This window comes from Mustelus asterias, chromosome 25 (assembly GCF_964213995.1).
Source record: "Mustelus asterias chromosome 25, sMusAst1.hap1.1, whole genome shotgun sequence".
NCBI lineage: Eukaryota > Metazoa > Chordata > Chondrichthyes > Carcharhiniformes > Triakidae > Mustelus > Mustelus asterias.
In genome coordinates this window covers 32,149,485-32,162,492 of record NC_135825.1, presented here as the reverse complement: position 1 = coordinate 32,162,492, position 13,008 = coordinate 32,149,485, and the positions used below count along the sequence as shown (strand labels likewise).

Sequence of the window (13,008 nt, the reverse complement as noted above, 5' to 3'; positions counted from 1 at the left end):
AAATTATTTCAATGTGTCAACAGCTACACGGTGGATGCAACTGACAAACAAGTCATTTTAATACTGATTTTTTTATTGTTCATTCCTTTAATTGCCCCAGCTTCTTCACATCAGCACCTTCGCTGCTTCTGTTCCCCTGATGAGAAGCCAAGTTGGCAACTTGTTTCAATGAGCTGAGCAATACCATTCCTCAGCTGCCTATTAGAATATGTAATGCCCCAGGATACAGTGAGAATGAGGGCCCCTTGCCCTGTCCCCTTACATCTCAGCCATATTGCCGGATGAGTAGGGAAAAACACAAACAGCTGGTCATCTCTTTATACCTCCTCCAAGTGATGCTTGGAAGAAGCACAATGAGGGATATGGGAACAGTTTCAGGAATGCCAGGCAAACTGTACTGCCTGGGAGTGAGATACTGGATTCTACTAATCATCCCCATTCCTACCAAAATAAAATGACTCACCTCTTTTACATCCTGATAATTCCCACTACTTTTCCCTCCTAATGTCTTCTCCAAAGCTGCATCATCAGCAGGCTCCTGAAACATAAACAATAACATGGTGGAGTCAGCTGGAGAAATCTGACTGCTGCGACCACAGTGTTTATTTACTTTTCTTTATTCTTTATTTTACTTTTCTTTCATGGGTTCTGGGTGTCGCCGGCAAGGCCAACATTTGTTGCCTATCCCTGATTGCCCTTGAACCGAATGGTTTGCTAGGCCATTTCTCAGGGCAGTTAAGAGTCACTGACATTGCTGTGGGTCTGGAGTCACATATAAGCCAGACCAGGTAAACATGGCAGATTTCCTTCCCTAAAGGACATTAGTGAACCACAATCGTAACAGCAATCAATGATAGTTTCACATTCACCATTACTGCAACTATGCACTTTCAATTCCAGATTTATTCATTTGAATCACAGAATACTACAGTGCAGAAGAGGCCCTTCACCCATCGAGTCTGCACCGATGCATGAAAGGCACTGACCTGCCCACCTAATCTCAGTTGCCGGCACTTGGCCCATAGCCTTGAATGTTATGACGTGCCAAGTACTCATCCAGGTACTTTTTAAAGGATGTGAGGCATCCCGCCTCCACCACCCTCCCAGGCAGTGCATTCCAGACCGTCATCACCCTCTGAGTAAAGAAGTTTTTCCTCAAACACCTCCTAAACCTCCCACCCCTCACTTTTAACTTGTGTCCCCTCGTAACAGACCCTTCAACCTACAGGAACTGCTGCTCCCTATCCACTCTGTCCATGCCCCTCATAATCTTGAACACCTCAATCAGGTCGCCCCTCAGTCTTCTCTGCTCCAGATTTGTTCCCAGAGTATGGGCCTGGGTACTAGATTACAAGTCCAGTGACATTACTATTACACCCACACGTCCCCCAGGCATAGGTCTACATCCAAGTCACACTTGTGGCTTTCATTCGCAAATGGATAAAATTACGTTGTGCTGATACATTAAGACGAGTCATTCATAAATCTGCACCAGGCTGGAAATCTAAAATGGGATCATTTTCCAAGATTGCATTTCCACTACGGAGCCTTGCTAACCTGCATGGATCAAAAAATCATGTGTGTTGTGTCCTAAAATCTGCTGTCTGCAGGTGTGGGTACCCATGGAAGCCCATTTTGGGACCTTATGGGTGGAATTTTTCCATTCTGCCCACCGCAGGAACCATAGCAGGTGGGGGGTGCAGACCTCGGGCGGGATTTTCTGGTCTCAATTTGATTTGATTTATTATTGTCACATGAATTAGTATACAGTGAAAAGTATTGTTTCTTGCGCATTATATAGAGAAAGCATACCATTCATAGAGAAGAAACGAGAGAGTACAGAATGTACTCATAGCTAGGTACAGTCCTAGGGTACAGAGAGTACAGTCATAGCTGGAGTGTAGAGAAAGGTCAACTTAATGCAAGGTAAGTCCATTCAAAGTCTGACAGCAGCAGGGAAGAAACTGTTCTTGAGTCGGTTGGTACGTGATCTCAGACTTTTGTATCTTTTTCCCGACGGAAAAAGGTGGAAGAGAGAATGTCGGGGGTGCGTGGGGTCCTTAATTATGCTGGTTGCTTTGCCGAGGCAGCGGGAAGTGTAGACAGAGTCAATGGATGGGAGGCTGGTTTGCGTGATGGATTGGGCTACATTCATGACCTTTTGTAATTCCTTGCGCTCTTGGGCAGAGCAGGAGCCATACCAAGCCGTGATACAACCAGAAAGAATGCTTTCTATGGTGCATCTGTAAAAGTTGGGGAGAGTTGTAGCTGACATGCCAAATTTCCTTAATCTTCTGAGAAAGTAGAGACGTGGTAGGCTTTCTTAGCTATAGTGTCGGCATGGAGGGACCAGGACAGGTTGTTGGTGATCTGGACATCTAAAAATTTGAAGCTCTCGACACTTTCTACTTCGTCCCCATTGATGTAGACAGTGGCATGTTCTCCTTTACGCTTCCTGAAGTCGATGACAATCTCCTTCGTTTTGTTGACATTGAGGGAGAGATTATTGTTGCCGCACCAGTTCGCCAGATTCTCTATCTCATTCCTGTACTCTGTCTCATCATTGTTTGAGATTTTGAGGCGAGCACAGCTGGAAAATTCCGCCCTTTGTCTATTAAAACTTGAGGTTAAATTGGTCTAGCCAGCTGTCTGATTTCACATGTCCTCACTCAATATTATTGTCCATATGGGTGTTATTAAAGTGTAAATTGTGGTTGCACATTTACCCACTGAAACATGAGGGCATTCAGCGCGCTTAGAAAACTGGGAATTTCCTGATGATTGCTCTCGGGAAGGTTAGCAGAATTGTTCTACTGCATAACTCCTGAATTATCAGAAACGGTACAACACCACCACTTGTTGGTACAACAATGGTATTGCAATGACAGTTATTATCAGTTAACAAAATATTTTCCTTTAAGATCTTATAGTTTATTTTTAACCTCAGCTATTTAATTAATATTGCTATTTTGATTAATATTGAATCCCTGATTTCTGCTTTCTCTGCATTTTCACCAAATGCACACATCACCTCGGTACAAACAAACAATGTGGTTTAAAAAGTTCACATGTTTTAGGTGCAAGTGTTCTATCTAATGAGAATATGCCTAAATTTCCTCATTCACCTATATTACACAGAAAGATACATAGAAACTAGAAGCAGGAGTAAGCCCTTCAAGCCTGCTCCGCCCTTCATTATGATCATGGCTGATCATCAAATTCAATATCCTGATCCCTTCTTCCCCCATATCCCTTGATTTCTTTAGCCCAAAGAGCTATATACTCAAATCCTCTCGCTAAGAGGCAGCATTTGATTGAGAGCAGCATCACGGATCCCTAGTAAAACTATTTGCCTTCTTTACTGCCTGCTGTACCTGCACGAGGACACCAAGTTCTCACTAAGTATCCACCTCTCTCAATTTACACTCATTCAATAAATCTGTCTCCTTATTTTTGCTACCGAAGTGGATAACCATTTATTAATAAATGTTTTCGTTTAATATTTAAATTGCTAAAAGTATTACTGGAATTTGCAGCTCCTGATGTCAATACATTATCCTCCTGTGGTAAAAATATAAAAAGTGTTGTAATAGCTTGCCAAGCTTATCTTTGGAAGTTGGTTGTCACCTGTCAGATCATAACAGTAGGATTCGCCCAGTGAGACACATTGATCTGATATTCATTAGGCTGTGGTTTTGGAAGAGCAGGAGGAAAGAGTTATGATCAAGAAACCAGAAAGTCTCAGTGTCCCCACTGTGTGGAATCCTATTTTTATGGTTTGTGTGCTTTCTTTAATAAAACGAATCCCCAGTCAGCTTGGTTGAGAAGAGCAGGATGATCTAAGATGATAGAGATTCAGGAAGAGACAGTGGGGGTGGCTCAGAGATCCAAAAGGGTTTGGTGTAGGAAATGGGAGCAAGCCATGAGAGGCAGAGGACATGGAGGTAGGGGTGTATTTTATTCTTTTACGGGTTTGTGGGTGTTGTTGGCTAAAATAACATTTATTACCCATCTCTAATTGCCCTCAAGAAGGTGGTGGTGAGCCACCTTCTTGAACCACTGCAATCCAGCTGGTGTAGGCACATTCCCAGGGCTGTCAGGAAGGAGTTCCAGGATTTTAACCCAGCAACAATGAACAAACGGCAATATATTTCCAAGTCAGGATGGTGTATGGTTTGGATGGGGACTTACAGATGATTGTGTTCAAATGCATCTGCTGCCCTTGTGTTTCAAGGTGGCAAAGGCTGTGGATTTGGAAGGTGCAATTGAAGGAACCTTAGTGAGTTCCTTCAGTGCACCTTCTGGGTGGCAAATGCTGCCACTGTGCATCAGTGGTAATGGGGGTGAAAATTGAAGGTGGTGATGTGTACCAATCAAGCAATTTGCTTTGTCCTGGATTGTGTTGAGCTTCTTGAGTGTTGTTGGAGCTGCACAGATCAAGGCAAGTGGAGAGTATCCCATCACAGTCCTAACTTATGCCTTGTAGATGGTCAACAGGCTTTACAGAATCAAAAGATGAGTTAATGTCTGCAGAATTCCCTGCCTCTGACTTGCTCTTGTAGCCATAGCATTTGTCTAGCTGGTCCAGTTCACTTTCTGATCAATGGCAACTCCCAGTGTGTTGATCATGGGGGATGAAGTGATGCCAATGTCATTGCATGTCAAAGGGAGATGGTTAGTTTCTCTCTTGTTGAAGATTATCTTTGCCTGGAACTTGTGTGGTGTCAACGTTACTTGCCTGAATTTTGCCCAAGTCTTGCTGCATATGGGTATGGACTACTTTAGGAACTGAGGAATTGCAAAGGTTGCTGAACATCCTCAACAAGTCTTCCCATCTTAGACCTTACAATGGAAAGTAGGTCATTGATGAAGCAGTTGGAGATGTTTGGGCCCAGGGCATTGTCCTGAAGAACTCCTGCAGAGATGTTCTGGGCCAACAACCACATCTTTCTTTTTACTAGATATGACTCTAACCAATGGAGAGAGTTTCCCCTGACTCCCGTTATTTTCAGTTTTACGAGGGCTCCGTGATGCTGCTCTCAGACAAATGCTGCCTTGATGTCAGGGATGGCCACTCTCACATCATCTCTTGAGTTCAGTTCTTTCGGCCATTTTTGGACCAAGGCTATAATGTGGTCAGAGGCTGAATAGCCCGAGCAGAATCCAAACTAAACATCAGTGAGCAGGCTCAGTCAGTGCCACTTGTAGCACTGTTGATGACACCTTCCACTACTTTGCTGATCATCAAGTCATAGGACATGATTTTCTGGCCCACTCCGTCCGCTCACCCCAAAACCAAAAAATCCCACGTGAGGTCAACAGACCTTTGCATGGTCCGCCCCCCCCCCACACCCCCCCAACCCCCCGCCCTCCCCCCGCACCCCCCCCCCACCCTCCCCCCCCCCCTCCCCCCCCCCGCTATGATTTCCATGGCGAGCTAGACGGCAAAATTCCCCCCATAGAATTTTTACAGCACAGAAAGAAGCCTTTTAGCCCATTGTATCTGAGCAAGCCATCAAGCACCTATCTATTCTAATCCCATTTTCCACTTAGTCCATAGCCTTGTATGCTGTGGTATTTGAGTGCTCATCTAAATGCTTCTTAAATGTTGTGAGGGCTCCTACCTCTACCACCCTTTCTGACAGAGAGTTCCAGATACCCACCACCCTCTGGGTGAAATAGCTTTTCCTCAAATTCCCCCTAAATCTCCTGCCCTTACCTCACATCTATGCCTCCTGATTATTGACGCTTCTACTTAGTGGAAAAATTTACTCCTATCTACCTTATCTATATCCCTCATAATTTTGTACATCTTAATCAGAACCTCCCCCCCCCGACCATCCGCCACCCCCCCACCCACCCCTCACCCCACACCCTTTTCTCCTCTGAGGAAAACAACTCCAGCTTAACCAGCCAGTTTAATTGATACCCTTCTCCCAGCCCCTCCACTGAGTTTACATCCTTCCCCAACTCATGATAGATTGGTAATTGGCCAGGTTGGAGTTGTCCTGCTTTTTGTGGACAGGACATAACTGGGCAATTTTGCTGGGTAGATGTCAGTGCTGTACCTGGAAGAAACCCTTCTGCCTCTCCTGGCCCACAAGCAATGATGGAATAGATAGTTACCTGATCAATCCAGTCCTTCTCACATCCTTTTATCTGCTGGGTTTCCAGAGGACTGGGAAACCTGGCTGATATGAGTTCAATATCAAAAAACTGTCACAATGAAGGCATGCACTCTGCTTAAAAGGTTTTACTGACCAACTTGTCTTCTGAAAACAGGTTGGTCCCCTGCTCCTCAGTCCACCTTTGTTAAACCAGAATTGGGAGAGTGGGTTCATGTTTCTGATTCTTCGCATTCTAATTTCCCGCCTGATCCAAACCCATCTGTTTTTGGGGGTTAAAATTAACCCTTTTCCACATCCCTCCCAGACACCCCAATCTATGAGCTACAGGACTCTTGGAACAGGTTTCAATAATTTGATTTGATTTCATTTATTATTGTCACAAGTGTTGGCATACAGTGAAAATTATTGTTTTTTGCGCACTATACAGACAAAGCATACCATTCATAGAGAAGGAAAAGAGAGAGTGCAGAATGTAGTGTTACAGTCATAGCTAGGGTATAGAGAAAGATCAACTTAGTGCGAGGTAGGTGCATTCAAAAGTCTGATGGCAGCAGGGAAGAAGCTGTCCTTGGGTCGGTTGGTACGTGACCTCAGACTTTTGCATACTTTTCCCGACAGAGGAAGAGAATATGTCCGGGGTGCGTGGATCCTAAACCAACTTAGAATGTGTTAGAAATCAAAAAAGCAACGTCAAGATTCCAAAGGTATATGAGAAAAGATAAGACAATCCTGAGGTCATTTTCCTCTAGTCTGTTGCTGGCAACATTGGGGGCGATTCTCCCATCGCGACCCGCAGCTTTTCTGGCAGGTCGGGCTGGGAGATGCGCGTCGCCAACCTTTTTCCAGGATTTGCGTATGCGCCGGGAATGCATGCGCATCTCCCAGAGCCGGAGAACAGTCGGAGTCCAGACCACGCTGGAAACCGGCGGGAAGACAGGTACGTGATTTGAAACTTTTTAAAATGTAGTTTAAATATGTTTTGCACGCGATTATTGGGAACTTTCCGGGTCCGATTGAATCTCCCAGCCCACCAGGAGTACTTCATTCAGGCAGGGTTTAGAGTAGCTCCCCAGGTTTGGGGAACTAGTGGGAGATCCCCCCAGAATGAAGGGGGACAATCGGGGCCCCCCAGGGGGTCGGGCAGCAGGGAAGTGGTGCCCCCTGGGCATGGGCACCCTGGCAGTGCCAGCCTGTGTCCCCGGCACTGCCCAAGGGGCAAAGTGCCCATGCCCAGGGAGCACCTTGGCACTGTCCACTGGGCATCAGGCAGTGCCAAGGGGGTGGGGCCTAGTGTGGGCGGGGCCTAGGGGCAATTGGTGGGGGTGGGGGATCCCGCTGCCACTCTGCATGGCGATCAGTCTGGGCTGGAGGGAAGTCAGCAATCAAGGCGGGGTGGAGGGGTGGTGGTTTGCCGGGGAGCGGGGGGGGGGGGCTGTCTCCTGGGGTGGGTGGGTGGGGGGTCTGACTCCGGGGCTGGTCAGCATGGGGGGGGAGGGGGTCTGCCGGGGTGAGGGGGGTGGGAGGATCGCCACTGCTGGGGCGGTGGGCTGGACCTCAGGGCGCTCTGGGGCAGGGGAGTCAGGGCTGGCCCGGGAATTGTCCTGGGGGCTGCGGGTGGGGGGTGCGCTGGAGGGGCAACACTGCGGTGATCCCGGGCTGGCCAGAGATCGACCTGGCCAGCATATGGGGAGACTGACAGATCGGGACCACTGCGCATGCGCAGAGTTCTGGAGCTGTAGGCTCCTGGGCGCATATATGCCCCACCCCCCGGGTTTTTAATGAGATTCCCGATTGTGACCTCTGCATTGCGCAGAGTGGGGAGATTCAGGTCTGAATCAGCACTGAGAAAACAGTCCTGATCTATAACAGTTTCCCCGCCAATTCAGCACTTCTGGAAGAATCGCCCCCACTATTTCTACTTATAATTAAACAGACAGTGCTGCAATCTATTGTTCACATTTTCGAACATGACTCATTTAGTCATAAAGGTAAATTTTGACTCTCCCCATAAAAATGATAATATGCTTGATTTTGGGGAGATTAGAACCATTAGGTATCATAAAATTGCATTCTGCTGAAGTTCTGCTGAAGTTTAATCATGATGTGGAAATGCCGGCGTTGGACTGGGGTAAACACAGTAAGGAGTCTAACAACACCAGGTTAAAGTCCAACAAGTTTATTTGATAGCAAACGCCACTAGCTTTCGGAGCGTTGTTCCTTTGTCAGGTGAGTGGGAGTTCTGTTCACAAACAGGGCATATAAAGACACAAACTCAATTTACAGAATAATGAATAATGATTGGAATGCGAGTCTTTACAGCTAATCAAGTCTTAAAGGTACAGACAATGTGAGTGGAGAGAGCATTAGCACAGGTTAAAGAGATGTGTATTGTCTCCAGACAGGATAGCCGGTGAGACTTTGCAAGTCCAGGCAAGTTGTGGGAGTTACAGATAGTGTGACATGAACCCAAGATCCCGGTTCAGGCCGTCCTCATGTGTGCGGAACTTGGCCATCAGTCTCTGCTCAGCGACTCTGCACTGTCATGTGTTGTGAAAGCCACCTTGGAGAACGCTTACCCGAATATCAGAGGCCGAATGCCCGTGACCGCTGAAGTGTTCCCCAACAGGAAGAGAACAGTCTTGCCTGGTGATTGTCGAGCGGTGTTCATTCATCCTTTGTCATAGCATCTGCATGGTCTCCCCAATGTACCATGCCTCGGGACATCCTTTCCTGCAGCGTATCAGGTAGACAATGTTGGCCGAGTTGCAAGAGTATGTACCGTGTACCTGGTGGATGGTGTTCTCACGTGAGATGATGGCATCCGTGTCGATGATCCGGCACGTCTTGCAGTGGTTGCTGTGGCAGGGTTGTGTGGTGTTGTGGTCACTGTTCTCCTGAAGGCTGGGTAGTTTGCTGCGGACAATGGTCTGTTTGAGGTTGTGCGGTTGTTTGAAGACAAGAAGTGGGGTTGTGGGGATGGCCTTGGCGAGATGTTCGTCTTCATCAATGACATGTTGAAGGCTCCGGAGGAGATGTCGTAGCTTCTCCGCTCCGGGGAAGTGCTGGACGACGAAGGGTACTCTGTCCACCGTGTCCTGTGTTTGTCTTCTGAGGAGGTCAGTGCGGTTTTTCACTGTGGCGCGTCAGAACTGTCGATCGATGAGTCGAGCGCCATATCCTGTTCTTATGAGGGCATCTTTCAGCGTCTGGAGGTATCTGTTACGATCCTCCTCATCTGAGCAGATCCTGTGTATACGGAGGGCTTGTCCGTAGGGGATGGCTTCTTTAACGTGTTAGGGTGGAAGCTGGAGAAGTGGAGCATCGTGAGGTTATCCGTGGGCTTGCGGTACAGTGAGGTGCTGAGGTGACTGTCCTTAATGGAGATGCGTGTGTCCAAGAATGCAACCAATTTCGGAGAGTAGTCCATGGTGAGTCTGATGGTGGGATGGAACTTGTGAACAGAACTCCCACTCACCTGACGAAGGAGCAGCGCTCCAAAAGCTAGTGGCGTTTGCTACCAAATAAACCTGTTGGACTTTAACCTGGTGTTGTTAGACTCTTTACGAAGTTTAATCAGCCAAGTTAAAAGGTGCTTTTCATGTCTCATCAATGCCTGGATACTGACATTGTGACGGCAAAATAACTTAGCACAAAACAGTGCACAGGTTAACTGACACATTGGCATAAAATTGTATCATTAATCTCCTTGAAATAAACTATGCAATGGCTGCTTTAAAATATTGCACAAATGTGTTTTATACCAAGTCATTAACCAATGGCGCAGCTATAGGAAATTGAACTCACAGTTCATTTCTTTAATTACTACATTGCCAAAGTGACCAGAAAGTTAAATAAAATTGAACAATACTTACCATAGAACTATAGAACTATAGAATAGCAGGCAGTTTGGCCCATTGAGTCTGCACTGTCTCTCTGAAAGAGCATCTTATCCAGGCTCATCCCCCTCCCCGATCCCCCGTAACCCAATGTACTTACCATGGTCAATCCATCTAACCTACACATCTTTGGACACTAAAGGGCGACTTAGCATGGCCAATCCTCCCAGACTACACATCTTTGGACTTGTTAATCAATTGATGAGACCTGAAAGTTGTTATTTGAAGATTTTTTTTTTAAGCAGGCTTAATCTCGGGATAGATATTACCAAGCCATCCTGTAACAACAACTCGATTTATATCACATTTCCATCACAGTAACCCCCTACCCCCACCAAGGTCCTTCACAGGAGCATTATGAAACAAAATTTGACACCTGGGGTAGGATTTTCCAGCCCTTCTCACTGGCAGCATCTTCCAGTCCCACTGAAGACGACCCACTGTGGCAGGATTGGCGAGCCACGCAAAACACTGTAGATATCGGCGGGACCGGAAAACACACCACGCGGGAGCTGGAAAATCTCGCCGCTAGTCTCTTCGGGAGATGGCCAAAAGTGTCGTCAAAAAGGTGTGTTTTTAAGGAGCACCTTAACAGTGAGAGGTGGAGAGGTTTAAGGAGGAGACTGTAGGGTTTAAGGCCTCAGCTACCGATGGTGGTACAATGAAAAGCAGGATGTATAATAAACCTAATTTGAAAGCGTGCAGGGATCTGGAGGGCTGTAGGGCTGGAGGGGGTCATTGAGGTGGGGACAGCTGACGCTGTGAAGCAGTCTGAAAACAAGACTGAGAACTTAAAATTGAGACCAGCCAATGGCGGTCAGTGAGTACAGGTATGGATGTACAGGTGGCACAAGGGGTAGTTACCTCCGATTTTGCTGTTTTTCCTTCAGTCCCTCTGCTGCTCTTCTTGTCCACCCAGAGCTCAGACTTTTCCACCATTGTACGCAGGCGATCCAAGTCAGATTTGATCACTTTGTAGTTATCAACATCTTGGGGTGATATAAGAAGCTGGACCTAACAAGGAAGAAAAATAATGATATTGCTTTCAATTCCACTAAGTAAAAGCATGAATAAAAAAAAGCTCTTTCTGTGGAGGGTTGGGCCGGGGGCTGGTGGAGGGGTGGGTGGCGTTGGGGAAGAGAGAGAATCAGTAACAGCAGGATTGTGATATTGGTCTATAAAAACTACTTTTCAAATGAAGCCATGCATCTCGTTAATATTAGCGTGCAATTATCAAGCTTACGTTTGTTATGCCAAAATATCTACATTTGTCCAGATTCATTAGCGACAATCTCTTTAAAGCCAGTCACTGTATATAAGCATTTTAATAATGGATTACAGTTCAGATCCCTGTGTTTGAGATTTGTTTTCAAACTGTAGAATTGGAGGGCGGCAACAAAAGTCCTTTTGATAAACATAGGCAATGTGATTTGTTTAGTTAAACGCATGGCAGCAATTCTTTTAAACTAAAAAAATCAAACAAACCATGGCAAGTGGTGAAAGGATTTTTAAATAGCTGGATTTGTTCAGATTAACTGATTGGAAGCATTGTAAGAAAACAAATAACAATTCTGCGCCTATTATTGTGCCTGCTTGGCAAGTTAGCTTAAAGACATTCTACAGTAAATACATAATCGCATTGTATTAGTCACATTGCGTGCTCATAATGGTTTAAATAAATAACTTGAATTCTTGAAATAAGTTAAGCTTAAAAGCAATGTCTGATGTGATACTTTCCTGCTTCCAAAGTGGAAGGAGGGTTCAAACTATCTAGCAGCTACTTGCAATTATCAAATCAGATTTTCCTTTCTTAACCTGGACACATTATCAAATGCATGCCTCGATCTAAAGACAAAGACAGACACTCACACAGGTAAGGTTTATTTATCAGTGTCACAAGGAGGCCTACAATAACACTGCAATGAAGTTACTGTGAAAATCCCCTAGTCGCCACACTCCAGCACCTGTTCAGGTACACTGAGAGAGCATTTAGCATGGCCAATTCACCTAACCAGCACATCTTTCTGACTGTGGGAGGAAAGCAGATAAACCAGAGGAACCCCATGCAAATACGAGGAGAACGTGCAGACTCCACACAGATAGTGACCCAAGCCAGGAATTGAAACTGGGTCCCTGGCACTGTGAGGCAGCAGTGCTAACCACTGTGCTACCATGCCGCCCAATGGGAAATTGGAACACAAATATGACAGGGTTAGGAATTATTAGAGCTGGAATAACCTTGATTAAAAAATTTGTTTTAAAAGGACACAAAATATATTGATGTTAAATTAAGGCCAGCTGGAAAACTAGGCTTATATTTCACAGGGCGTTCTCCACCCTTGAACGTCATCAATAAACTGCAGTCACTTTATGAAACACATGCCTATATCTTTCCGATTGCCTTCAATACAACATCAGTGTTCAAATTAAATGGACTCGCCTCAGTTAACACCTTTTGGAAAACTGTAACACTCTTCAGCGCAGGACTGTACGAGTATTTGATTCGGTATTGACAGACAAACAGCCTTGGTAGTGGTACAATGTATGGAATGCAAAAACATTACTAGATTTGGATGCTAGTTTGAATGATCTAATATTTAACCTTCCTTATGAAAGATGACGGACAGATTTAGCCACTGATGTGTGGATGGAGTTAAAAAAAATGAACTTAAACATTTCCACGTGTTTTTTTAATAAAGGGTTATCTGATCTTCCAGCTGTTCATCACAGAAATATTTCCACTTCAGCTGTTTCCCACTCTCCAATTCTTTCAAAATGTTTTCCTTCATCCTTCTGTGTGTTTTCCACACTTTGGCCCTGATTTCAACTCCCCTCAGCTGGTTTGTGTTCAAGTCTGCAGATTGGATTCCGATGTACTCACTGGAGCTCCATCTGCAGTTCTAGTTGAAGGGCACGCCAGCAATGACTGCCTCCCTGTCGGGCCACACCGATCAGGAGGGGGATCATAGGCGTGATTGGCCTGG

General features: G+C 45.7%; 1 protein-coding gene across 1 annotated transcript in view; it reads right to left on the bottom strand.

The window, feature by feature from the left end:
* Window positions 1-13,008, bottom strand: part of itpr3 (inositol 1,4,5-trisphosphate receptor, type 3) — a 301,852-nt gene that overhangs the window by 94,836 nt on the left and 194,008 nt on the right. The window contains exons 26-27 of the mRNA XM_078242319.1: window positions 10,889-11,038; window positions 464-538 (exon numbers count right to left, since the gene is read on the bottom strand). Coding sequence (XP_078098445.1) covers window positions 464-538; window positions 10,889-11,038 — 225 coding nt within the window. The remainder of the gene's footprint in view (window positions 1-463; window positions 539-10,888; window positions 11,039-13,008) is intronic.